The sequence below is a fragment of the Zootermopsis nevadensis genome, unplaced genomic scaffold (genome assembly GCF_977971745.1).
Source record: "Zootermopsis nevadensis isolate Lab colony 2312 unplaced genomic scaffold, Znev_1.0 Znev_ptg000001l, whole genome shotgun sequence".
In the NCBI taxonomy this organism is placed as follows: domain Eukaryota; kingdom Metazoa; phylum Arthropoda; class Insecta; order Blattodea; family Termopsidae; genus Zootermopsis; species Zootermopsis nevadensis.
In genome coordinates this window covers 18,233,372-18,258,336 of record NW_028259133.1, presented here as the reverse complement: position 1 = coordinate 18,258,336, position 24,965 = coordinate 18,233,372, and the positions used below count along the sequence as shown (strand labels likewise).

Genomic DNA, 24,965 nt, shown 5'->3' with positions numbered 1-24,965 from the left:
AGTAGTCAGAAAAGGTATCCTTGTACACAATGTAAGCCTTCCCTCATATAGTTAATGCAGTATGTTATCACATTGTAACAGTTGTTCTCCACCATTGTTGCTTGTATGAGAACAGTGGCACAAAATAGGTTCTGTTAACATGTGGTATTCAAATTATGTTAATTCAATGTTGCATATATATGACTCCATTTATCTTTATACAATATATATGCGAAATCACATTCTTTTGATGAAGAATAGATGTATAAAATGGTCGGAATGATAATATTAATGGTTTTGGAGTTCAAAAGTTTGAATGCCATAAACATTTGTAGGGGATAATGATGCTGCAGTTTTACAATAGTAGCAGTCTGTAAGTCTTTTGTCTGTTATGCTATATTGTATTTACTAGCAGTAAGGTATATTGTATATTGTTAAAATGGGAACTTATTAGCTCTTTCAACTGTCATGTATCTATCTAGAGACCCTTGCCATGAAGGGTTTAACCCTCAACTGCATGGGCCGTAAAGACGAAGCATATGAGCACGTGAGACGTGGACTACGCAACGACCTCAAGTCACACGTCTGTTGGCATGTATACGGTTTGCTTCAGCGTTCTGATAAGAAGTATGATGAAGCCATCAAGTGCTATCGCAATGCACTTAAATGGGAAAAAGACAACATTCAAATCTTGAGGGATTTATCCCTTTTACAGATCCAGATGCGAGATTTGGAAGGGTATAGGGTAAGGAGATTTTGCTGTTCTATTTACCGAAGTTCTTAGTTCTTTGTTGCATTTATTATGAGATTGTGTTATGTGTGTACATATATATTTTGACATATTGGAAGTTATTATTTATATAGGCTGTCAAAACATGCTTTGTCAATCCAGGATACCAGATATCAACTCTTTATGTTACGTCCAACACAACGTGCATCATGGATTGGTTTTGGAATGGCATATCACCTTCTCCAGGATTATGATACTGCATTGAGGATATTAGAGGAATTTCGTAAAACGCAGTTGGTAAGCTTGAGATATATAATATTTATGTTCATTGATTGTAAGATGTTGCAAGTGTGTATTTGAATGTAAAAGTATTTTAAGACATCATACATTAGCAGCAAAGATAAGTAGTGTCTAGTTCAATCTATTTTAGGGTAACCCAATAAAAGGGTTGATTTAAATTTAGAGGTAAGATTGTATGATTCTCTGAGTTTCATTGCTTTTGGTCTGTGTTGTGGACCCATTCATTTGTTGTGTAAATAACATTGTAGTTGTGACTAAGTTTAAAGTTGCATTTTATGATATTAATATGAATATTCTAAGCTTGATTGGCCTTTGTTGCTTTTCAGAAGAGTTCTTTCGACTATGAGCATAGTGAACTATTGTTATACCAGAATATGGTTATACAAGAGTCAGGAGCACTGAAGGAAGCTCTCGATCACTTAACTCGGTACAGTGATCAGATCTGTGATAAGCTTTCCATCAAGGAAACCTTAGGTAAGTTATAGGATTTGAGACTTTTGCAGCGAGTACAATCAATAAAATCTTCTCGGGCAATCAGCTGCGTCAGCTGGTTACCATAGTAAACCAGTTGATGTGGCTGATTTCCCGAGAAGATTTTATTGGTCGTAGGTAAGTTATATGCCAGATGTCGTGACTTCAGTTTACTGTGTTTGATGACATTGATCATCTGGGTTATAAAACCACGTGGACTTGTCGGTAGATACCGATGATTTGGGGAATGCACCGTCTCCTTCTTCAAGGCTGACCAACATTTCAGGGGCACTCACTGCTTGTATCATTCATTGTTCTGATGGAGCTGTAATCACCTCTGAAACATTGAATATGTACCAGACTACATGGCAAAACATCCCAGAAGAGAGCCGTTGGTGTCAGAACCTCAAACCTCACAGTTTAAATACGCTGTCCTCCACTGAAGAATTAAAAGTACTCAGTTTAGAAATAAGTGGGGGCACATAATATTTATCTAAATAAGTGAATCAATGTCCTATAGGACTTGTGCTTTTATGTGTATTTTGCATTACTGATTTTTTGAGTTTACGTTGCAGGAAAACTGAACTTGGAGTTGAAACGGTATACAGAAGCGGAAGTATATTATAAGGATTTACTTATGAGGAATCCAGAGAATACAATATATTATGCCAAATTACAAGAAGCTCAGCAGCTGATTACAGCAAATGAGAAACTAAAAATGTTTTCGGAATTTCAAGAATTGTTTCCACGAGCTCTTGCACCAAGACGACTTCCACTAACCTTTGCTACAGGTGAATTAAGGAGAGATTTGTCTGGCATGCCCTTTTCTGTGTGTGTGTGGGGGGGGGGGGGGGGGCATAAATAAAAATTAGTGTCAGGGAACTGAGGTAGGAATGAGTGTTACATATTAGGTCTGTTAGCCTGTATTATTTTCAGCTTTCAGTGGTTGACTTTGCTATCTCCTTAGTGCATTTGTAAGCCTCTTGTCCTTTAGAGATGGTACTCTAATATTAATTTTACTTATCTTTTTCATTATGTTCTTTCAATGTTGTTGGCTCGGTGGTATTTTGTATCTCCAGTCCTCTTATTTAAGACATTGATCGGGGTCTTGTGGGCTGTGGTACTATGTGGTCTTATATGTGGTTACCAGCATTCTGGTGTAACATTTATAACAACTTACGATCATGTATCATTACAACCAGAAGAGTACAATCAGAAAAAATGGATCACTAAATTACATAACTATTAATTATTGTATTTGTTATCCTCATCGCACAGTTTAAAACATCTGAAGTAGGTTTGTTTTAGACATTTTTATCTTCTTTTTCTGTAAGGTGTGAATTGTGACTTCATTTAGTAATTGTCTGTTATTTCTAAATATTAGATTGTGTAGACTGACTAGAACTTTTTTCTTGTTCTTTTCAGATTATCTTAATATCCTTTTTTATTTAACAAATTCTCAAGTGAGAGAATTCTTGATGTGTTACATGGGAAAATAAATCAATGCATTTGTTGCTTCATGTTTTCAGGTGAAGAGTTTAGGATATTGGTTGACAAATATCTAAGACAGGGTCTGCACAAAGGTGTGCCACCACTGTTTGTGGACCTTCGGTCTCTGTATAAGGACCCAGAGAAAGTAGACATTATACAGAAGTTGGTCCTACAGTATGTCGATGCACTTCAGAAGGTTTGCAGATTTAGTGAAGAAGGTAAGTGAAATATTTATGATAGTAATTAATATACTGCCGATCCCATTTGCTGGTTAGAAATATCAGCATTTCATCGTCCAGTACACTTCTGTTTCAGAATATTTTACGAAACATCTCAAGGGACTAATTAGCAGTCCTGCTTCATTTTTGGGAGGTCTTTTGTTGTTTCTAATGGTTGATCCTTGGACTGGTCTCCCTTTTTGGACATATCATCAAAGTGTTTTCATCACACTTTGTTCCGTAAAGCAAACTAACCAGCCGGACATTTTACCAGTATACATCTCCCTGTATTTGCCTAATTGTTTTGGATTTCAATATCTTTTATGAACACTTCATTATGCAGACCTGAATCAGAAATAATACGAAACTGTATTTCTTGTATGAACTGTTTTTCTGCCAGTGACATAATATTCTGATTCAAGGTGTGTTTATGTAATTATTGTAAAACCATTTTCGTAACGATGTGTGCTATTTTTTCTTTATAATGTTTTTTTTTTGTTTCCTTCTATTTGCAGATTCAGAAAGTTTGCCAAAAGAACCTGCATCTGCACTGCTGTGGGCTTTTTATTATTTAGCCCAACATTACGATTTCTTAGGCGATACGGAAAGGGCCGTGTCATACATTGATGCAGCAATTGATCATACTCCCACATTGATTGAGCTATTTGTAACCAAGGGTAGGATATATAAGGTAAGGAGCCAGATTCACTGTTTTTCGCAGTCAAAATCCACACACTAACATTGTTTTGTTTTCCGCCACAGAAAGCTTATTATGCCATTACTTTCAAAGAATATCTATTTATGTTGTAGGAGGTAGTGTTTGAGGTGTTCACGACAGTGTTATTTGTTTGTGGACTTCTGGGTTCTTGCACTTATTATTATCAGGGTGTATACCAAAGTTTTGGAGGTACTATCAGAAGACTACAGGGTGCAGTAACCCACAATTTCATAATCTAAATTATGTTGTATGACATTTGAGGTTATCACAACAGTGAAAATGTGGGTTTGGGTCTTTTGGATTGTCAGATCTCATACTGGGATTAAGATTCAGGGTTTATGTGATGTGGTGAATGGTGAGTTTGTAACCCCATATTATACCTGCACGTTTTGTTTTTTACAGCATGGTGGGGATGCAATGGAAGCATACAAATGGTTGGATGAAGCCCAAGGGCTTGATACTGCTGATCGTTATATAAATTCTAAATGCGCTAAATATATGCTTCGGGCAAACTTGATCAAAGAAGCAGAAGAAACATGTTCAAAATTCACCAGGGTATGTTAACCATCATCATCAACTGCGGCACTGCTACTGTTCTCGTTATGTTATCATAATAATTATGATTTGTTACGTCATAGATTAAGGCAGTTTGAGAAGAAAGTTCTGTGGGAATATGTAGACCTAACTAGAGGAAGTAACAGGAGAATGGAGAAAATAACATAATTAAGAGCTTCATAATTTGTATTTTTTTCCTAGTATTATCCCATAATTGATACAATGTAGTCTGAGCTGTTGACATTGTCATTAAGTAAACCACAGATAAATAAATATCTATCAGCTAATTGTGGAAGCATACTTAGTAATAAGTTTTGGTCACCTGTTTGTAAAAAAGAGCTGTTTCAAAATGTTACTTGGGCTTTGTCGATATGGGGTGCATTTATAGAGATGTTTTGCTCCTGAACAACAAATTCCTACTATAGACCCCATGTCAGCTGGCTAAAAATGCTGCATTTCTGAATGTAACAACTGAAGACTATTTGTGGAAGAAAAAAAATGTGGTGAAAGTTACTTTGTGAACACACAAATAAAATATAACAAGTATCACTGAAGAAAGGGTATGAAATTATTATTTCTTTGCGTTTGTAATAAAATTTGAATGATTTAAATTGTGTGACTTTGCTGCATTACTGTGGCACAAGTGGAGCAATAGTTTCATTTACAAACCAGTGAGTAACTCAGTGTTATGACTTTTAACACTAGAAATTGTTTTTCATTAGTGGGTATTATGTATTAAACAGTGGCAAATATAATTGTTTGCATTTTTAAAAAAATTATTATGGAAGGTGCAAAAGATTTGCCATTCTCACTTGATCCAGTAATGTTATTGAATGTTTTATTTCAATTTTATAGGAAGGTGTTTCAGCAATGGAAAATTTGAATGAAATGCAGTGTATGTGGTTCCAAACAGAATGTGCCTTGGCTTATCAGAGGCTAGAAAAATGGGGAGAATCGTTAAAGAAATGCCATGAAGTAGATCGAGTAAGTAACTTTATTTTAATAATATCTGCTGAAAATCTGTTTGAAATAAGGTGAATTCTAAATACAGGTGTCCCAAAAAGATGTATATACACATTCAGTAATGAAATAAAGACATTTTAATAATCTTAGTGAATTAGTGACTCTTGTGTATGTGTTCAAATTGACCATCATTGGCTTCGTCGCACAGTTGATTGTGGTGAGCAACTGTCTGATAAGACGCTACGAACATTCCTGCTGTGTATACATCTTTTTGGGACACTGCATATGTCTAACAAATATGCAGCTTTGCTGTTTATAAAGCTTTTGTTATAAGGATGTAACATGATGTTTTATGAAAACAGAAACATTTTGCACAGGATGTACAGTAGATATACTTCAATAGAAAATTAAAATTTTTAAAGAGTATTTCTGAATGTTATTGAGTGTTTGATATTAACATTTCAGCATTTTTCTGAAATTATTGAGGATCAGTTTGACTTCCACACGTACTGCATGCGTAAGATGACACTACGGTCATATGTGGGATTGCTGAGGTTGGAGGATGTTTTGCGCGCTCATCCATTCTACTTCAAGGCTGCCCGCTGTGCAATTGAAGTCTACCTCAGGCTCCATGACAAGCCACTCAAAGATGAAACTGCAGAACAAGAATTCAATACAGGTATAGAAACAATATCATAATTCAAGCTGCACGTCTTGTAAAGCATGAATTCAACTTGTGGATCAACAGAGTTTGAATAAGTAATATTAATATGGAATATGAGATTTGAGGTTCTTGCAGTGGTGAAAATGCCTGTTGTTGGTTGTCTGGAGGTGCAGGACCCAGGCGCTTGCCTGTGAGGCGGTCGTTATGTGGCAGTGGTTTTTTCATGACTTATGTAGACTCTAAAAGGTTCTGACGATGGTTTATTACAATCTGGATTACTCAGTTTTTTTGGACTTTATCCATCATCTGGTATGCTGAAAACACGTGGCTTAGTTGCTCCGACTTAGGTTTTCCAATGATTGAGGTTAACTGAGTAGATGTCTCTCTTGTCTACACCTGAAGAATTCTCCTGTATTAAAGTATCACACTGTCAAGTGAGACAAGGGGTGCGGATATAACGTCCAATAATTTCAGGGATGGGTAGACTATAGCCCAAGGGCCAGATGCACCTTGTAAATAATTCAGTCTGGCCTTCTACATTGTTCAGATATTTTTTGGAACAAGGCCTTTTATAATTTCCACTTTCTGCCACATTGTGTATAAAGTATATTGTATTACCAAGAAAATCGAGATGTTTATGGAAATGTAGGTTTCATTATGCATAATTACTATACCTGTTATGGGATGTGAGAGTGGGGGGTGGGGGGGCTCTCTCCAGTTTAGGAATTCATGTCTGCATTAATTATTAATAATTTAATTTTTGTATACTATATTTTGATGTTCTATAAAAGTAATCGGAGTCACAGTGGCCGCGTGGTCTGAGGCGTGGGCCTTGTGCCTCGCGGTCACTGGAACCATGGGTTCGAATCCCACTCAATCCATGGATGTCTTTCCACGTTTTTCTGTGTTGTGCTGTCCTGTGTACAGGTAGAGGCCTTGCGATTGGCCCATCCCTCGTCCAAGGAGTCCTACCGAATGTCTATAGATCAAAGCCAACGTAAAGTTGGGACCCGCAGTGCTCAAGCACTTGAAGAACGGGTCGTCAAAGTATCTAAGTATCTATAAATGTACCCAGATTCTCTTGTGAGATTCTACCGCCTGTGGTCACTTTGGAATACTCTTATCCAATTCTGATTAAAAATAATTACCTGTCCCTGTGAAGTGATTTTATTCTTTGTTGCATGCCATTTGAATGGGCACCAAATTTATTGATTTTTAAATCTCAAAGAATGATTGCATTTGTAAACCACTATGTCCTAACTGGCTCTTTGGTATGCATAGCGAGTACTGGGGGCCCTTTTTCCAAGAGTAAAGCAGGTGGATCGTGACTTTGACCATTCACATGCTAGTGCAGAGGCCTAGAATCTCTTGCATGCCATCCCCCCACCATCTGTATACCTTTATCGAATAAGTCCGTGAAGTTTTAGAACTCTTTCTAGATGGCCCTGTTTCAAAGTAACTTAATATTTAAAAGTGAAATAGAATAAACTTGTGGATCTTCTGGGTTGTGACACCATATTTTGTCTTGTAGATGGTTCTGATGTTTTGGAGAAATGTGTTGCCTCCATTTTCATCAGTTCTACCCTGAAGATGGAGGTCATACGTGCCTCTGAAATGGTGCTAACTACCCACAAGTCTACACAGCATCACAACCCTGAAGACCACAGTCCACATTTTCACCACTGTCAAAACTTCATATTTCATTAAAATAATCTTACGTGTCTGGTTATTTTATAAAGACAGGAAAATTTATTCCTTACCTGTAGGTGGTGCTCACGTTTATGAACTTCATAACTATCCACATTATGTATCTTACACGAACTTTGGTGACATGTATTTTCAGATCGTTCATTTTGCTGCTGACTGAATAAAATTGCAAATTGTATAGACAGTTTAGAGATTTTGCTGATTGATACACAGAGTAAAACAGTTTTGCAGGCAATAAGAGAGATTCAGTGCAGCAAGTACCTCTGAAATGTTGGCAAACTCCTGCCAGACTTCACAGCGCAACTTCCCAGAATACAGTCATCTTATACTTGCTGCCATAAGAACCTGAAATCTCACCAATTTCATTTTATAGCAATTAAAACCATGCACCTAGTGTAATTAAGTCAAAGGAAACAGTCCCTTATGGCTTATTCTGCTTTTATTGTCATGCATGTGTGCATATATGTACCCCTGAGGATTTTAAGACCGTTTAATTAATCACAATTTTATGTTAATATTGCATGACAGCAAAAGAAATATTCCATGCCGCCTTTTTTGTCCCATAAAATCAGTTACTTGAAATGCCTTAGAATCACAGATTATTCTACATAAGGTCAGTCGCATATGATAAGCAGGTTATTCATTGCTAGGCCCTGAAAGTATTTTTTGGAGAGTCTCTAACAGCGTTTGCGTCCATCAGAAATTGAGTTGTCTGTTCTGTGGTAGCACAAATGGTCTTGTTTTTCAGTGTTTATTTAATCACAATTTGTATATATACTGGGATACTGGGAACGACCCGTTCTTCAAGTGCCTGAGCACTGCGGGTCCCAACTTTTTGTTGGCTTTGATCTATAGACATTCGGTAGGACTCCTTGGATGAGGGATCGGCCCGTCGCAAGGCCTCTACCTGTACACAGGACAGCACAACACAGAAAAACGCGGACAAACATCCATGGCTTGAGTGGGATTCGAACCCACGGTCCAGTGACCAAGCAGCACAAGGCCCACGCCTCAGACCGCGCGGTACATGTAATTAACACAGTTTTTGTAGTGTTTCGTGACAAGTTTATTTATGATTATATAACCGTGCCGTGTGTGACAATAAAAATCCACGTAGATATATAATGGTATCACCCGAGTATAGCCACGGTGATCTAGCGGTTAGAACGCTGGCCTTGTAATCCTGGGGTCTCGGGTTCGATTCCCGGCGGTACCCGAATTTATAACTTGTGTTGGGCAAGGCCGTGGTCTAGGCAACACGGAGTTTTCCTCCGGGGGCTTCCCCGGTTTCTCCGTGGCATCCCAACAATTACTCCATTCACACACAGAAGAAGGCAATGGCAAACCACTTCTGGATCATCTGCCAAGAACGTATATGAACAGGTTCCAGTCCGAGAAAAGGATGGAAGGATCCTGTTCATATGGACCTGTCATCAGACAGAACACTAAATAAAAATAAAAAATCACCCAAGTGTGGTGACTGTATCACGTATATATATATTAACATTATTGTGGTATGTGAGATTGAGGTTTTTACTGCAGTGAAAATTGTGATTGTGGTCTTCTGGGTTATGATGCCCTGAAGTGTTAAAGGAGGTTAATAATGTTTCAGAGGAACATATTACCTCCATCTTCAGGGTAAAATTGATAGTTAAAATGCTGGTGTATGTTAGGAGCAGAAATAATCGTTTAAGGAATTAAATTTTTTTGCGTGAAATGAATCTTACTTCATTCATAAATGGTCGCACAAAGGTGTGGCGTACTGCTTTCAGTTTTGTTGGACTTACAGATAATTGTGAAGTTTATTGCTGATAGCAAGCTTTAATGTAGAATTCAATTTAATGAAGAAATACAAGTTCAGTCAAAAGTAAAATCTATTGGAAATGGAACTAGATTTGCCTTATATTTTAATATCACTTATACAAGAATTGTCCTTAATAAATAAGTCTGTGAACTTCACTTAACACATGGCATAATTCGCATCGCTCGGTGTCTCATCATCGTAACAGTTCATAATAATACATGTAATGGCACTTGTATTTGTTTACGTTGCCATTGGTACGTCTGGTTTTACATTATCGACACAACATCGCACTAGTATTCCACCAATCTTTTCACAAGATTTGCAACTTTGGAAACAATGGTGAATGTATTTGTCTGTTGCTAAATCCCACGTGATAATGATAGTAAATACTTGGCTTTCCTTCGTAGAATTTCACAAGGAATTGAGTGGTTATGCGTTGATAGTTCATTGGTTTACTGAAACGGTTCTATAACACATGCACGCACAATATTATCAGTCATGCATTTTTTTCGCTAGTTTTTAAACATCTGATGTAACAACTTGTGATTGGATGGTGATTCACTGAGCACATCATTTTGTTGTACTTCCGTTATACCACGAATCGTTCATCTGTAGTCTGGGTAGCATGTTTGCCTAGAATATTGGCGCAGTTTTTACGTGATGAAAGTTGAATTTTCTCTTCATAGCGCTTGAATCGTGATGATTCGATCATTGCTTATTGTATATTGAAAGATGTTTGATATTTTAGTTAACTTACGTGTTATTTTTTAGCTTAATTTTTACAAATATTCTTTTATTGTAATTGGAATGTCTTTTAATGGCTACATAAATAACATGCCATAGTTCCTAGCGTGTGAATGTCGATGGCATCGTACGTTGGAGCTGTCTGAGCTGTATAAAGAGAGTTAATTTATTTTTGAATTAAGAATTTAATTAGAATGTGTTTTCTACACTCCCTCATCTTTGTTCTTTTCTCTTTTTACGCCTGAATCTCACCAGTTGATGAGGTGCTTGGCTTGGTAGGGAGTACACACGCTGCTGAGCTTGCGCTCCGACAATTTGTGGCGTGATGAAATAAAAGTGACCATTATCACCTGGAAATTTGTAAGATACAAGGGCTCCGCCAGTTTCTGAGTCACTGGTTTGTCTGGTATCAATAAATTCACTGAATGGGTTCACAGGTGGTAAAGGTTTTTGGTAATTTATATTTATATCATCTGCTAACGATATTGGAACCTTACTGACACGATCATGTTCATGGGGATTTTCACTATTTTGGTTGTAATTGGGAATTGGAGTTGTATAATACTGTCTTTCTCCATTTACTACATAAGGTTGCTCTGATTGTGATTGCACGTTTCCTCCGACATAAGGTGGAATGGGCGTTGTTGGCACGTTTTCATCATTTGATGGCAGCTTTTGGCCAAATATGGTGAAATACTTCTTAGTTATATCATCAAGCAGTGTTTCATCCTGCCGAGTAAAGTGCACGTGAAGAGGATTTGCAGTTGGATATATATTAACTCGGGGGCGCTGATATCCGCTGAATCTCGGTCGAGGCGTCGATCGATATTCTTGTACTTGTTGGTTTTGTTTCCTACTGTCTTCATGGCCATAGCGTGTAGTTGGGCTACCTGCTGTGACGTCTTCCTGATCATCGTACTGGGGAGCAGCAGCGGCAGGGTAGAACTGTTGAATTTCTGGTGCTTTTGTACGCTGCTCGTAATTGTATTCAAATAGTGTTCTAGGAGTAGATCGGTACTCTACTGGTGACCCTTCTGCACCTGAACTGCCTCCTTGATAATTTATTCTCTGAGGTGTTCTAGATTTTGTACGAGTGGTTGTGTAGGTATTTTGTTGTCTAGGCTGTTGAATTTTTGGGTTGTTGATATTTTTCTCGTAACTATATTGATACGTAGGTGTGGGTGAAGGAGATGGTTGGATGTTGTACAGGATAGGTCTCTCGGAGGAGACGCGATATGCGATATTGGGCCTTGGTGTAGTGAAATATGCTAATTTAGACACGAAGGGTAGTTGTGAAGTCAGTTTCGCATGCTCTTGCTGTGTCGGGTAATTTTCATTTATTATGGATGGAGTAGTAGAGCCCAAAACTTCGTACTGTAGACCAGGACTTTGAGTAATGTAGTAGTACTTGGGCGGTGCAGGTGTTGAACTCTGTGGGAGCTTGTCGCTAATGCTGGGAAAGATCACCTGTTGACCCACAAGTAAAGCTGATGATAGGATGTATGATTGGGGTTGAGTTCTTTGTCTTGCTCCTTTTACTTGGCCGGCAGGAACAACATCAGAATATTCCTGAGGTTGTTTGGAAACTTTCATTTGCCCATTTACAGAATACACTTGTGAGTGTAATGTCTCAGGAGGATTTTTAGCTGGATGTTCCGCTGGAAGCGCGTCAGAATATTCGTATTGTTCTGGTTGCGCCTTTTGAGAAGCAGTCCTTCCAGTTGTAGAAGGGGCATTATAAGAAGGTTTTGGAGTCGGAGAAGCCTCTTCATTGTATTGCCTTACAGGGGAAATGGTTGTTGACTTCTCATATTTTGAAAGTGGTGCCGGGGTATTAGTAAATGAATTAATATCGCTAACGTGACTCACTCCTTCCTTGGGTTCCTCATAGAAGTAGAAGGATGTCTTCACAGATGTTGGATTCCTCGTTTTGTCAGCTGGAGGAACTGGATAGTAAACAAGCGGCTGTGACACTGTCGCTGTGACTCCGGTCTTAGTTCTTAGGAAGTAGGGTTGTGGTGAAGGAGTCACTGCATTGGTCTCAGTATCTAGAGGCTGTTGTTGGTTGTTATAGTAGACAAGAAGAGGTCTCACTGTTGTTGTTGGTATATTGAGTTGTTTCCCTCGGTTCAGTGGCGACTCACTCTGAATTTTGTGCTCATGTTGGTAGTGTGTCTTAGCAGGTTGTGCTAGTGTGTGCTGATTAGAAACATTTCCGGAATCCTGCAGCCTTGGAGTGGGTTGCTCGATGATATCCGTCAGAGGCACAGTATAGTAAGATACAGCAGGTGCAGCGGTCGTCAGAATCACGTCATTGTGGACTGTGCTATAGTCATTGTACACAGTTTCTAGCGCTGGCCTCAGGACGATAGTTGGTTTTTCGTAATAATAACCTTGTTGCGGAATTATTTCAATAGGTGATTTTCCTTGGTGGGTTACCTGAACGTTTTGGGGAACAACGTTAATTGATGGACGGGGTGGCTTCACAGAGTACTTGTCATAATTTTGTATGTCAGCAGCAGGAGTTGTTAGAACTTCGATTTCAGGTGCCGGTGTGATGTGGTTAAGAGCGTCGTTATCCACTACGCTGGCTACTGGTCGAAGTATATTCTTGCGAACTTCGCTAATGACGGGTAAATAGCCGAGTGATGGACGGCCATCTTTAGTGATTGGAGGCCGTCTGATTCCTGATAAGTACGTGTCATCAGGTGGAGCATAGGTGTCGGTCACTGGGGCCTCTGTGGTTATTGATGGTGGTTCTGTATTGCGTTCATCTGAGTGATTGTTTAGCGGGGCGAAGAAGTTGGGAGGGGGTGGGAGAATGATTCCAGGTACAAGTGGGCCTGGAGGCACCTCAGTTGAATTGTCCTGTGGGTAGTAGAAATCGTAAGGCGGCGGATAATATAGCGAAGGGTCTTCCTCGTCGAACGGTTCTGTCAGGTTTCCTGGTGGAGGTAGAAACGCTGCTCCTGGTGGTAGATTTTGAAAGGGTGGGGGGAATGGTAGGGTACCATTGGGTGGAAACGGCGGTGGGTAGATCTCTGGTGGTAGAGGGAAAGGAGGGTATAATGTTCCGTTGTAAGGGAGGGGAGGGTATCCGGGGAACGGCGGTGGATACAGTGGACCGCTCCCCGGCGTCAAGTTTCCCGAAGGCGGGGCGAAATATGACCCGTTCCTCGGTGGAGGAAGTGGATATGGAAACAGAGGTGGAGAGAACGATCCGTTTCCCGGAGGTGGGTAGAGCCCTCCCCCGGGAGTGAAGTTTCCCGGCGGTATTGGGGGATAGAACCCCGGTGTGAAGTTTCCTGGGAGCTGGAACGGAAACGGCGGTGCAAAGTATGACCCATTGCCGGGAGGAGGCGGTGGGAAGAATGGAGGGAAAGGTGGAGGACCTGCGGTGCCGTTGAAGCCGATGAACTGAGTTGGACCTCCGTCTGTGAGCTGGACAGGAAATGGTGGTGGGACCTTCGGGTTGGCCGGAATCTTCACCTGTCGTGATGGCGCATTGAAATTGTCTATTGGTGGCCACGCTGTGGCTGTGTCGTCTGTCCTGTTAAATTTATGATCAGGGAAGTAGCCGCCTCTAAGAACCAGAACGTGGTTTTCTGACAGCCATATTTCCTCAGGTTCCAACCCTCCCAGATTCTGAGCCGTATCTCGCGGAACTTCAGGGTTAGAGGCGTAACTGATTATTCCCGGTCTTTTCGGCGTTGTTGCATATATCTCCTTTTCAATCAGTCCATATTTTCCATCAGCAATCTGTTGAGACAGCGTCTTCTTGTCATCATCGTCATCGTCATCGTCGTCCTCTTTTCGTGGTTTGGCCTTGTTTTTCCTTCGTCCAGCACCGGCCATCAACATGCCATCCTCTTCGCGTGCCTGTCTCGCCGCCCCCGATTCACGTACTCCACCTGCTTTAGACGACGTCACGTCACTCAAGGTCGTGCTCGGCACATTTCTGTTCGATGATGCCGTGTCCGTTTTGTTTGATGTCAACCGTGAACCAAAGTCCTGCTTCACTCGGCCGTGATCCGGTAAGCTGGGTCGTTTTCCGTTGTCGTGGGCGATCTCTTGTGGTGGTAATGTCAGTTGGTTGCTGTCATAAGACGCTGCTTCTACATGAAGCTCTTCGATAGTCGGTCTGTTGGTGTTGGGATCCATCGCTGACCCTGCAGCTACAAGTGTTGCTAGTATCAGCGGAAGGAAGATCGAATCCATCTGTGGAATAAACACAACATTTGATCATTAGAGTGCCAGGAATATGGTGAAATGCTTGATTCATTCGCGTGGCTTCTGTTATTAAAATATTTAATCTTTGACTGTGTAATTCATGGTTTTCAGAGCTTATCGCAAACCCTTTGCTTACTCCAAAATCTTCTTCCTGCTCCTGCTGATTCGTGGTCGGGCTATGTTGTGGTGATAGTCTCTTGGTAATTGTGGGTGTTAGGAAGGGTTTAATCGAGGTCTGTCCGTAGATATACTGACACACTGTACAGCCGTGAGATGAAACCCGTAAATTATATCAGGATAAGTGTCTCACGAAATCGATGTTTTTAGATCAAACAGTAAGAACTCGTGAATTTTCTAAGAATGTAAAAGATTTTTCGTGCTGATGAAATTTTAAGCATAGTTTATGCTAGCAAACAAAACAAGGGAATAGGTTATGGGTTATGATACCTTGTAGGTAGTTGCCAAAGTTTCGGAGAACTTCATCTTCTCTACACTGAAGATAGAGACATTGTGTCATCTGTAAGATTACATGTCACAACCCAGAAAATCATGAAGTCGCTTTAATGCGCTGCTGGTGTAACATTTGTACTCAAATTGTCAGGTGGCTATTTTTTTTTCATATTCGTCAGTTGATTTGAAAGTGTGACATGAGGTCGAATGATCAATTGACCGACCTTTGTCTTCTGACAGTCTGAAATGAAATTAAACCTTGTTCACTCTCATAAAACATGGTCCTTCTGGTTTGAATTGTTTAGTCTTTCATTTATTTAAAGTTAATTAAAGCCACCGCATTGTAATGTCGTGCGTCAGGTATCCTCATTACGTGTCAAGAGGACTCTGACGATAAGGTTAAAATAAGAATGACATATGTCATTGTATTTAATTTCTCTTTTCGAATGTCTTAGTAGTCACGGCGAAAATGTAGCTTCATCTATGAAACAGTAAGCGTATACTATCCAAAATGACTTGTATATAAAGAGAACTACGTTAAGTCTAACATTCTGGCCACGTGCAAAAGTAATAATTTGATATTCTAGCGCTGTACCCAGAGAGTGAAAACAGTCGTGTTCTAAACACAACTCGCATTACCGGTTTATGTAACGCTGAGACGTTATCGAGTTTAGCAAAAGGCTTTCTTGTGGCGTCCGGCCGGCCTGCCTACTCATGAGTAGTAGAGGTCTTTAAGTTCAACCCGCTCTTGCATTATACGGTACCTTATAGAGCAAGGTCGTTACCATTGCTGTTCTGTTACCTGGTTTGGGCGCGGTTCTTCGTGACAAGTGGTCCATGACTTGTGTTGCTAGACCTCTCATAATCTGAGCTTGGTGAATAAACCATTTTAATACTCGCATTAACAATATTATTAGGTGATATTTCAGGTTCTCAGTGCGATGAATTTGAAGATGACGCGAGTTGTTGCTTCGTGCAGTCTGGTGGAGATAGATTTATCATCGTTTTAGAGGCCCGATCTTCATAATCGTCGTCTTGAGAACCTGAAATCTCAACTGATTTCGTAAATGCCCTTCCGTGGAAACAGGAGGGCAAACACGTATTTTCCCACCAGTGGCTATGTATGGCATTGCATTGTGCATTGCTGCAAAGCCTTCGCGGCGCGAAGTTGTGTTGTTTACAGAACCATTTAGAGTAGATTATTTATGCTCTGTCATTACTGATGCAACATGAGTGTCATCTTGACGAGTTGTCGTTAATTGAGATGTCTGTACGGAAGTGTGAACAGTTACCTTGAAGGTTCGTAAGTCATTATATCCAGGTAGCATTGTCGTCGAATATCATTCCGAATGAAGACATTTAATCTCAAGATACATTACAATTTCCACATTTGTCTTCCTCCGCCTACTTATAATTGTTATTGTTAATGTTATTGTCTCCAGTTGACATGGCACTGATCTCAGGCGCTTATCGAACATATAATTGTTCTGACCTAGGTTGTCGAGTGACTGGAATTAGCTCATTCTAACGGGCCCCACACCTAGGTGCCCCCTTCACTACACTTGAAGACAAGGACAAGTCCAGTCCTCGAAACTTTGTATATTTTATAACATCAGACGATGGACAAGGTCCAAATCCCAACCGTCCAGATTCTCTAACATTGCCTTTGAGATTCATTTAGTATTATTCTCATTTCATATATTCCGACTAAAATGTAGTAAGGTAGTATATTTGCGTCATATTGTGAATTAGGTTAATATTTTAATATTTTTTTCGTCAAATCACAATTTTAATAAGATAATAAAATATAAAATATTTAAAATATCATTTCACGTTCCGCATCGAATGATCGATTTACAAATTGGAACGTCTCTTACGACATGTTTCGGTTATATTTAACCGTCCTCAGGTATAAATTAAGAGACGTTCCAATTTGTAAATCGATCATTCGATGCGGAACGTGAAATGATATTTTAAATATTTTATATTTTATTATCTTATTAAAATTGTGATTTGACGGAAAAAATATTAAAATAAAATGTAGTATGTGTCACATAATTCCCATATTAACCCCCATTGATTTGAACGCCTTATTAATACTTTGTGAGGTGTACAGATTTCGAAACTCTATATAGGCGTGTGTGTTGCCGAATGACGAAAAGCTGGAGTTTATTTTGATCGTAACCTCAGGATCTCATAACTTTGGCGTGTCTAACAAAAGACGTGTTTGTAATTAGGAGCTCTGAGGTTTTGTAACCAAATTTCATTGGTTAAAAAGTTATGTAGTGTATTTTCGGAAATTTTATATTCAGGGTCTCCTGCGTAATTAGAAAGCTGTAATAACGCCCAGGTGAATAATCGCGTATAGCCCGGCGGTGAAATGTCTGCCAATTTCGCGTTAGCGATGACTCAGGATTTGAATGCGTGGGTTTTAAAAGATTGAAACTTTGAATGACTAGTAAGCTCGTAATGCTGTCGTGTTGCTGTTATTTATAGCGAGAAATTAAACAACACAAGACAGCGATACCAACTTTTATGAAATTTTCCTAATTTCGTTTACAATTAGTTAGCAGATGCATCTACACAGACGCAATGCCATAGGAGTGTTATGCTCACAAAATAAGAGAACTGCGACGAAAGCTAACTTTTTATGTTATTCGACAAACATCGACGTATGTGTTCGTTTCGGTCTTATGTTAATGACATGTCCTGTCTCTTTGCTTTGATTTGTTGTGGCACGCTCGCAGTGTAGAAAACAGGTTTAGAAATTAGTTGTCACATGTGATAGAAGCTCGCTGAACCGTTGATTCGTGTACAGTTTAATGATCACTCCCTGACCGTAACATGAGAATGCAAATCGTATCCGAAGACATCAGCAAAAGAAAAACATTAAAATAGTTCTTCGAAAAAAAGGAACAGTCGAAGATGATGTCTGTGTTCTGGGTTGTAACGCCGTGTAGTCTGGCCATCAGGGCTACCATCACCCTGGTGATGGAGACAGCAGGCACTTCGAAAACGTTGGTAATTTTCTACCGGACTACACGGCGTTGCAACCCAGAAAACAGCCATTTTCATACACACCACAGATCCTAAAATTTTGTTTTTAGGCATTGACGTTGTTAGAAATAGTTTTCCTCGGTTTCATTAATGGGAACAGTCTGCAGTCTACATGTGTATTGTTTTTAGAATGAAATGGAAAGTGGGCAAGTATAAAACTGATACACTTCCAAAGTGATCTGGCTACAAGATTTCACAGTAGGGGGTCTTGACTTCGAATTCTTTTAATGCTCGTAGGGGGTCCGTACTGCCATTGTATTTTTTTACTCGTGAGAAGTCGTTAACTGTTGGGATACTAACGCCGTAACATGTTTGCTGCTGTGTGTAGAAATGTATTGACTTGATGCCATATTATGATTTTATCGGCACTTTATCTTAAATTTTTGTTTGTATATTAATATGTTTTACTTCTTTTTATATAGTACGTAACATGGACGCCAATGGGGTGGTCATGTCCATATGTTCTTTTGAATATTAATCGCCAAAAATACTTAGTTTCAGTTGAATGTGATAACGGGGTCTACTGAAAATTGTTGAAGAAAAATGTTCTGGTTCTCACCGGTCAAATGTTGCTCCTAGTTTTCACAAATCTATAATCGAACGTTGTTACAGTATAAAATCGAGATTGTGATAGAAGTGAAATATGTAAAATATCAAAGAATTCGTTGGGAACTACGAACATATTTGCCGATTAGCACGAATCTTAGCATTGTGCGGTCATGCATTAAAAACTATGGCAGTTTGCTCTTGCATTTAGTAAATTGTGTAGTTCGTGGTTCGAGCATTTCGTAAGCCGGTGATTGAGAAACAGTTTCGGAGTTTGAAATTCTGAATATTAAGGTTTCTTAACGAATTTATAAGACAAAACGTTTTAATCGGACCTGCCCAGAAAATGCACTCAAAAAGGGAAATGTAAAGCATTGACTGAAAACCCTATATAATTTGAAGAAAAGTGACATATTCAAAAACAATGTGAAGTGTAATTTCTTTACTGATGTGTGTTTATGGGGAACAGTTTTGTATTTGATGAATATGTATTGACTTTATATAACACACACAGTAGTAGTAGAATCCAGAGATTCACACGCCAGTACCAAAACCCCGCCATTGAACACGAATTCTAAACCACTTCCCTTTATGTCATACTCGCAACCTATGTCCCTAAGATGTATCTTTACCCTCCAGATACCTTCCTGATCTTCCACGCAACGCCAACGTTATCTAAGAGGTTTTGTCACAGAATTTTATATGAATTATCTGGGATTTATAAAACTTTTTTTTCAAAACGGGTTTGTCTCGTAGTCGTATACTGATATGTATATATTTTTATTATGTAGTTTATAAAAAGTTCTGGAGGTGTTTATAAAGATTTGACGCAGAGCGTGAACGTTTGTCCTCTGGGGAAACCGCAACAGCTTTGTGACGTTACACTGTCACGACAGCTTACTTGGAAATAGAAGACGAGCTGAATGCAAATTAGTGCGTGTAAAGAAAGTGAAATTGTATGATAAACTTGGCATTAGTGAAATCAATAATAATAATAATAATAATTTGAGATGTCATCTGAAATTAATGTTCTGAAATGTAAATAGTTTAGAAGAAAATCTTATTTGCATAAAATATGAAACAGAAACGATAATGATGCAAATTTGCAAATGGTGATAACTTCCTAGATGGGAATCTGCTTCATCTGCGCATAAGAGCGTCGTAATTAATCTTTAATAATGAAAATCTCGCTTGAACTATGTTTTCAAATTGTTGATATTTTAGAAATATTTTCTGAATTTTCATGTGTGCCTATATGACGCAATTATGTTATAACACGTAACGAATGCTTTGTAGAATTTTATTTCAGATGTGTAAATAATTGATTCAAATATTATAATTATGACAGCAAAGAATTATGGTCACTTTCTGACTCAGTAGTGCTATCAGGATACAGTTGATTCACCCTTAAAATAGATGTTAACCGCTGTACTAGCATTACTTACTCTTGGTTTGATATAAACACACCAGTTCCCTCTTCTGTTTGCTGTTCCCTGGTTATTTGACAGCCAGTAGTGGTGTTTATTCTGCAGTTTAAGAATCCTCTTCACACCTGTGTTTATCATCATGTGACGATCACCATTACAGTCCAGCAGTAGTGCACCTGCTTAACATCAGTGACCCCCTCCTAGCAATGCAGCGGCGTCCTTTATATATAGCTCACTGTCATCTGCACACATCACATGAAAGAATACATTTGCTAAACAGATTTTAATTATACGAAAATTACCAGCCAGTGTTAGTGCCTCAAGGGAAGGTAAATGATGACATTCTTACTTGTTATTTTGGATTGTTTTTGCGACCATTTTTACCAGCACTGTAAGTAACCTTCTCAGGATATTCACTCTGTAATTACATACACAGAAACAGTTGAACCTTGGGTGCGTGTTTGTTTGTCCTGTTGTATTTTTTCCTTCTTATGTCGAAATGTTTAAAAACAACATTTGTAAGCTATTGTGAGCTATGTTCGTTTCCTATCCCACCATTGAAATCTCCGTAATACATCGCTCACGAACACAAATAAGGGACGATGGTTAAAGTGTATTTCGTAGAAGTAGTTTATTTATAAATATATCCTGCTCGTACTGATTGTTTGCATGTATCATCTATTGTAAAAGTAAATTGATCTTATTCAGTGCTGTTCTTGAAGCAATGAACGTCCGCTTTTCTGTTAGTACAACTCTGTGGAATAGGATGTTGTTGCTTTACGTTCTCTTTGCTTCGAATGCCTTACGTAGTTTACGGAATATCACTGTAGTATGTGTAGTTTGAAGAAATATGTTGCGATTCACATACTCTGTGTTTACGTATCTTTTTTGCATACAGTCGAGGTTTGACTCACTTCAGCGTTGTCGCACAACACACACTGAATCTTCTTTAACTAGAACACGATCCTTTGGAAAAGAAGCTGTGTAGTAGGCCTAGTAGAATCTTGCAGTTTGTTTGATGGCAGAGTTCGTATGAATGACTGCGGCTTGTACGTCTTCTGTCCACCGTTTCTTCTCCTCAGAGGTTCCAAAGATGTTGCATTCGTTCGTGATACGTACTGGTGTTGCTAGTACTGACCCTCCTTATGGTTATAACAGTTGTCCCCATCATAGTACCTGTTCGCTCCTTAAGAAATTTCTGTCCACTGTGTACCGCGTTGGTCTCGACTGACAGCCATGTGTCCGCCTGCACGACCAGAACTAGAGCTCATTACATGAGCAGGTCTTGGAGAAACGAACATTAGCGTTCACTCTCGGTCTGTTGGTTGGCAGGAAGGGAAGGTAAAAAGTGAAGTTTGGTGAGTTGGTGGGGGAAAACGTAGTGACTTTCGATGTTATTGAGGAGCATTCCTTCAGCGAGTTTGGATGTGTTGACGAAAGAGGGAGAGTACTGGGGATCTCCCAGCTTACTTGATCATATCCAGGCTTTGCTTTTGTGATTGATAGTCGATGGATACATTACTCGTGTATGTGTCGATGTTGGTCTTCTGGGTTGTAACGCCGATTGGACGTTTAGGTAGATACTAACCTTTCGGAGAAACATGGTGTCCACCTTTCGCCCTTAGAGACTTATAGTTAATCAAAAATGCAGTTTTCAAACGTGCTATTGTACTTTATTCTGTTGTAGGCCTACATGTATATATACAACATAATAGCCATTCTCTTCTTGTCTTGAAATCAGAAAGGAAATATGAATCGCTGTATATTGCATGAGCAGTTTTAGGAATAGTTATTTCATTTTTCTTAATGTGAGAACTATGTATCTGATAGAATAGTCTACGTCTTCGAGCATTTGTCATAAGACTAACAGGGTTTTCCTTGGTCACTCCAGCCACATTGATATTTTTATGCGTGTTTCGAAAATGACCCAAATTACGGGACCACTGTGGATGAACTCAGTACGATCACTCATTTCGTCGAGCTATTTTAATTTCTTAATATTGTTTCAGATCTTGAATGAACGCTTGTATGCTTTTGAGGACTTTGATACATTTCTGTGCCTACGGCATTATACGACTGTGTGTGTCAATTTTAATTTTAATTGCCACATTATTTCAGGTCGTTATTCTTCTCAGAGATATTTTCAAACACCCTCAACCTAACGGTGTTCCCTCAGAGTGTACGGCCAAGTTTTACGTCTAGCTACATTTACTATGATTTCGCTGATAACCTTGTTCTTTAACCGATAATGAGTATTGTCCCACCGTACTAATGTTATATGACGTTTTATTTCACTTTAGTGTTAATATCAGTTTCTCTTACTGAAAACCTTTGTGCGATATTCTGCACGACCGACCTTTTTTTAGAAGATCGAAAACAATGGGGTAACGAATTGTATTTTATAGAGGAAAGTTGAATACGGCACATATCAGAATAAACTGTCTGTGGACTATATAATAAATAAGGATCTGTGCTGTTTTACGAGTAGATTAATTGGACAAGTAATTCTAAACTTACATTAGCACAAGGCCCTAGGTTTTTGTATGCTTTTGTGAATAAAATAAGAAATCTTTGCCTTGGTATTGATTCTGTTTTGCGTTTGCTGTTCGTGTAACGAACAAGATGTAGAGAAGATGGAGACCTCGAGGTATGAAATAAGCGAACGAAAGAAACTATTTTCTCGGTTTGTCCTTTTTAACAATACGTGTTCATGTATCGTTAATCTGTTACGTGTGCGTCCTACTTTGGGTTTTGTTGATGGGAAACCTTTGTGTTTCAAGTTCATTGTCACTCTGGATTACAGTACACCAACAGTTGCTTAACCTTCCAGTATTGTGGTTGAGGTCTTCGAATAGTATGATGCTTCCAGGAGATGAGAATTGAAGTAAAATGTTATTGCTGTAATATCACAGGTAATTTCCCTTTCTTTCTGACCACACAGTTACAGTCAGGGACTTTTCATGTTGCACAATACCGCGGTGTTTTGTCGTATTTATCAGCACTTTTTGTACACGCATGGAAAAGGTATGTGGCTTCCCCAATTGCTTTAAATGCCTTGGTCTTGGTAGCCGCTTTTTTCTCCAGGAATATAACCCTGTCCAGTACTGATTGTATTTTCCGGTTCTACGAGGCAGTAATTGGTAAAGGGAAGATGCCCAAAGTATTAAAACCATTCTTCAAAATAAGATTATGTGCAGGAAATCTCTTTGAGCAGGCACTTGTATTGGGTTTTTGTAACTAAATTAAACATGTAAGATTTGAGATTTTCACAGCGGTGAGTATGAAGATTTCTGTCTTCTGGGTTGTAGCGCTGTGTAGTATGGTCGATGTTTACCAACGTTTCAGAGGTCATACTGCCTCCATCATCAGGGCGATGAGTATGAAGATTTCTGTCTTCTGGGTTGTTGCGCTGTGTAGCCTGGTCGATGTTTACCAACGTTTCAGAGGTCATACTGCCTCCATCATCAGGGCGATGAGTATGAAGATTTCTGTCTTCTGGGTTGTTGCGCTGTGTAGTCTGGTCGATGTTTACCAACGTTTCAGAGGTCATACTGCCTCCATCATCAGGGCGATGAGTATGAAGATTTCTGTCTTCTGGGTTGTAGCGCTGTGTAGTCTGGTCGATGTTTACCAACATTTCAGAGGTCATACTGCCTCCATCATCAGGGCGATGAGTATGAAGATTTCTGTCTTCTGGGTTGTTGCGCTGTGTAGTCTGGTCGATGTTTACCAACGTTTCGGAAGTCATACTGCCCTGATGGCGGAGGCAGTATGACCTCTGTAACGTTGGTTAACATCGACCAGTCTACACAGCGCAACAACCCAGAAGACAGAAATCTTCTAAATTAAGCATGTTTACAAGTCACTTCTAAGGTTTAACTGTGGTGTTTGTCGTGAAACCCTCTGATGACACGTGTTTACTGTGTGTACCGCGTATTCCAGCGTGTACCAACTCCACGTTTAGACAAAATAACGATTATTTCTTTAAACAAACGTATCCACAGTTCACTGTTCTTGATAGAAAATTAGACGTAGCTGACGGCATGGAAGTAACTGAGCCACTTTTAGTTTCTCAAGAATGATACTTATTTGTGAAGCATAGGATAGTGAGAAGACGCAAGCACATTTAGTCTCGAAGTTTCTCGTATGATTGTAATTCAGTAAAAACATAATGTGCTGTACGTTGCTGTCTTAGTGTTTCTTATAATGACACGTATATTTTTTTTTTCTGTTTTGAAAATATCAAAGCAATGTCTGATCTTTTTGCGTGTATGTATCACTTAGGGAGTGAAAGTAACCGAATGTCACGAAGAGATGTTTCTTATCCCAGAAAATTGTCTTAGTCATTCGGTGCTGGTTCAAGTGTACTCTAATTTGGCCCATATTTCCAAGTTCACTTTCCGAGTCCGTCATGCACAGCTTGTGGTGAACGAATTTATACTTAATGTTGTATTTGTTTTAATCCCTCTCCACGTGCAGAGTTTATTGGAGCACAGCGTTTGTCATTTTATCATGTGATCGAACGGTGCTGTGAAGTGTGTCTCAGTCTTTTCAGATATGGGGCCATGTTTGTCCTTTCTCATTGACTGGCGAATCGCCTGGCCATAACAGGGCTATTTATTTAAATTCATGACAGATTATTAATTGAGTTACTACCAACAGCATGTATTAGAAACAGGTTCACGTATCTGTCTGTAATTGGCATGTGTTCGTTGGTGGTCATTCATCTATGCCCTACTGTGTACGTCTTCTTCTATACAACTCAGCTATACGTTTTTTGTGTGTCAACTTTTCGGAGATTTTGTAATTAAACAGGAATAAGCAATTATTTTAATTATATGCTGCTTTGTTATGTACTTTTCAATATAAATATGTTTTTAAATATTTTAGATTCTCCCATTATTATTTGCG

General features: G+C 39.2%; 2 protein-coding genes across 3 annotated transcripts in view; one reads left to right on the top strand and one right to left on the bottom strand.

The window, feature by feature from the left end:
• The window catches only part of Naa15-16 (N-alpha-acetyltransferase 15/16), a 48,649-nt gene that overhangs the window by 948 nt on the left and 22,736 nt on the right, over positions 1 to 24,965 (top strand). The window contains exons 3-11 of one of the 2 annotated variants that reach the window (XM_022065576.2): positions 462 to 724; positions 872 to 1,006; positions 1,339 to 1,483; positions 2,056 to 2,271; positions 3,010 to 3,189; positions 3,705 to 3,880; positions 4,310 to 4,462; positions 5,318 to 5,446; positions 5,891 to 6,104. In XM_022065576.2, the coding sequence (XP_021921268.1) occupies positions 462 to 724; positions 872 to 1,006; positions 1,339 to 1,483; positions 2,056 to 2,271; positions 3,010 to 3,189; positions 3,705 to 3,880; positions 4,310 to 4,462; positions 5,318 to 5,446; positions 5,891 to 6,104 (1,611 nt within the window). Of the gene's footprint in view, positions 1 to 461; positions 725 to 871; positions 1,007 to 1,335; positions 1,484 to 2,055; positions 2,272 to 3,009; positions 3,190 to 3,704; positions 3,881 to 4,309; positions 4,463 to 5,317; positions 5,447 to 5,890; positions 6,105 to 24,965 lie in introns of both variants that reach the window. The other variant, XM_022065575.2, reaches the window with a different exon arrangement.
• Positions 9,617 to 21,397, bottom strand: LOC147875242 (uncharacterized). The gene is made up of 3 exons (XM_087345155.1): positions 20,404 to 21,397; positions 20,073 to 20,296; positions 9,617 to 14,562 (listed from the first exon to the last, which is right to left on the bottom strand). Exons 2-3 carry the CDS (start codon positions 20,193 to 20,195, stop codon positions 10,558 to 10,560), a joined length of 4,128 nt encoding a protein of 1,375 aa, XP_087201281.1. The 5' UTR covers positions 20,196 to 20,296; positions 20,404 to 21,397; the 3' UTR covers positions 9,617 to 10,557.

Bases quoted from the DNA above. Each gene is read 5' to 3' on its own strand.
- LOC147875242 (XM_087345155.1), bottom strand. From the start codon at position 20,195: ATGATGATAAACACAGGTGTGAAGAGGATTCTTAAACTGCAGAATAAA. The intron at 14,563-20,072 runs GTAAGTAATGCT...TTTATTCCACAG, and splicing joins GTGTTTATATCAAACCAAGA to ATGGATTCGATCTTCCTTCC.